Consider the following 2,678-nt stretch of genomic DNA (forward strand, 5'->3'; position numbering starts at 1 on the left):
GTTAAAGATAGACTTGTTTTTTTTTTTACTTTAATGTAACTACTGTTTTTATTCTTGTATAATACGATCATAATTTTTTTGAGCTTAAAAAGCACAAAAATCTAATAATCAATAACCCGTGTATAATACTACCCCCCACTTTATGGATGGTTTTTAGGGTTAAATTTCTGGTATTATACATGAGTAAATACAGTAAATGCTAGATTAAAGCTAATGTTRCTTGAAAGCTGTCCTATGGATGATTTAGTGACATCTAGATGCAATTATACAAAAATAGTTCTCAAATAAAATCAGTWATTTTATATTGCCTGCTCAAACTATTTGATTGTTACTGCTGCTAAAAACAAGTTATTTATTTTTTACGGAGTCATTTTAGAAAGTTTGTACAATGTATTTTAATACAGTCTTCCTGGATGCTCTGTTTCTTTTTCCATCCAAGTTAAAGCTTTACATTTGTTTTAGTAGTTCTGTTTATTCATATTATTTTCTATTTCTGCAGCCAGATCTCTGCTCTGCATGTCGCTCCTGATGGCCATATGCTGTTGACTAAATCTCACACCTTTYTGCACCCAGGTAATCCGGATCTGTGTGGAGTGGAGCTGCGTGTGGAGGAACTCTGGCATCACTACCGCGTGGAGCACGCCATGGCCGAGGGAGCCAAGAACATGCTGCGACTGCTGGGGGCAGGAAAAGTCCAGGATAAGAAAGCTATYGCTGAGGTCAGATGAGTTTTGTCTCTTGCTTTTTATCAAAATGACTTGAATCATTGTCAAGTAGACTAAGACAGCCAAAATAKAATCTGTGGTCATTTATTTATTGAGTAAAAATGATCCAATACTTGGGGAGCAAAATGATCATCTGAAATTAGAGTCAGCTGTTTTCATTCCCTGSATTGTTTTCTTATGATTCCACATCACTGATCAGCATCCTTGATGCTCGCGCTGCAAAGAGAAACACCCTGCTCCCCTAAAACCCAGACATTTGGCTGGCTGCAAAAAATACRTTAGTCAAATAAGTTGATCAAATTTAGACTCAAATAAAAAGTGKTTTTWTGTAGAGAAAAGAAAACACYGATGTCACTTTTATCAACCTTCAGCCAGCTGTAAAGCACGGTGGTGGTGATGTCATGGTTTGGGCCTGTTCTGTCTGGTTTCAACCTGTTTTTTAGTCCTCACTGTTAGTAGTTCTGCTGCATGTTAAGCCCACTCCTCACCTGTCAGTATTTAACTGACATACAGGTAAATCTGACGTCTTGCGGTCACTCTCTGTGCAGGCTCAGTGCGGTCTGAGTGAGTCATCCCAACGCCTGGACCTGATCCGGTGCTCTCTGGAGCAGAGGCTCCAGGAGCTRCCAGAGGATCATCCCAAGGCCTGTCTGATCAAAGAGGAGCTGGTGCTGGCCTCCTCCTCAGCTTTCAGCTCCCGCCACAGCACCCCGTACGTCCACAACCAGTACAGCACGCTGAGCAAACCCTCACCGCTCACAGGTACACGCAGCACGGCCCTGCTCAGGCACATTTATTGAAGTGAATTAGAGTGATATTTGAGAAATATCTTTGTTTTTATTCAGGTACTCTTCAGGTTCGTCTCCTTGGTTGCGTGGGTCTGCTGGAGGTCGTTCCAGGACGGAGCAGAGGGACTCCGGTGGTTCTTCCGTCTTTCTCTCCAGGAGACGGGCGCTCCTTCAAACTGAGCAGCCGCTACAACCGCAGCACCAGCAGCATGAGCCTCAAGATCCCCTTCAAGACCGACGAGCTCACCAGTAAGATTTCCTGCTCTGTTTTTACCCTCACATGTGCTTTAGGATTGTTTTATATCAAGCGTTTTTTTTTTTATGAAACAGTAGCTTTTCTGCCGCAGTTGATCTGTTCTTTTACATGATAACAGCACTCGTTCTCTCTGAAACCAAAGAGTCCTTCTCTCAGAGAAGAGTTATTTTCTTGAGAAACCCCTGTAGAGAAGTAAAACTCTCTGCAGGTGTGAAATCACACTACAGGCAGCTGCAGTCAAACGTTTTTCTGCACTAAGAACTGTTACAATAAAGGAGAGAGGGTTATTTTGTGCTACCTGCCCTTTTTCTCTATGTAGGAACAAAACCAACAACATATTAGGTCCAAAGGAATGTTGTTTTTACTAGTTTAGATGTAACGTGGTGACTCTGTAAACAGCTGAGCCTGATCACAGATCGCAAGTTTAGCTTTTCAAATGACTTTTAAATGTTATTTGTTCTCAAATTCTTAACTTTTGTTTAACTATCTGTTTTTCTCAATTTTTAGGCACAAAACTCATTCCATAATTTTTATTTTACTAAACATTCTTCAAATTGTAAATACCCTTTATCACGGTCAATTTCCCATTATATGGTAATTCTGGAAGAAATGTCTCATTTATGCAAAAGTTGCCCCAAACTGCACCTGTAGTGCTACAGCTATCTGCTACTGCCACTGACTGAGATCTCAAATAACAACAAAACATAAAAACCCATGTAATGCAGTACTAATTGCGATTAAAAGCAATGGGCCTCATGCAAGAACATGTTCGTATTCTTATCCTAAATTTCTCTTACTTTTGTTCGTACAAAGGGTTCGTACGAACATGTCACGTCAGATTCAACAAACTCTGGGTTGCTGGTCCGGTAGCCTGGCCGTGCTGGGGCGGGTCGGGGGTGGGCGCGGGGG

General features: G+C 41.4%; 1 protein-coding gene across 1 annotated transcript in view; it reads left to right on the forward strand.

Moving 5' to 3' along the window:
- The window catches only part of pkn1b (protein kinase N1b), a gene marked incomplete in the record, with an annotated part of 38,006 nt that overhangs the window by 16,046 nt on the left and 19,282 nt on the right, over positions 1-2,678 (forward strand). The window contains 3 exon segments of the mRNA XM_014008874.1: positions 574-719; positions 1,274-1,487; positions 1,571-1,762. Coding sequence (XP_013864328.1) covers positions 574-719; positions 1,274-1,487; positions 1,571-1,762 — 552 coding nt within the window.

This window comes from Austrofundulus limnaeus, unplaced genomic scaffold (genome assembly GCF_001266775.1).
Source record: "Austrofundulus limnaeus strain Quisiro unplaced genomic scaffold, Austrofundulus_limnaeus-1.0 Scaffold53, whole genome shotgun sequence".
Taxonomy (NCBI): Eukaryota; Metazoa; Chordata; class Actinopteri; order Cyprinodontiformes; family Rivulidae; genus Austrofundulus; species Austrofundulus limnaeus.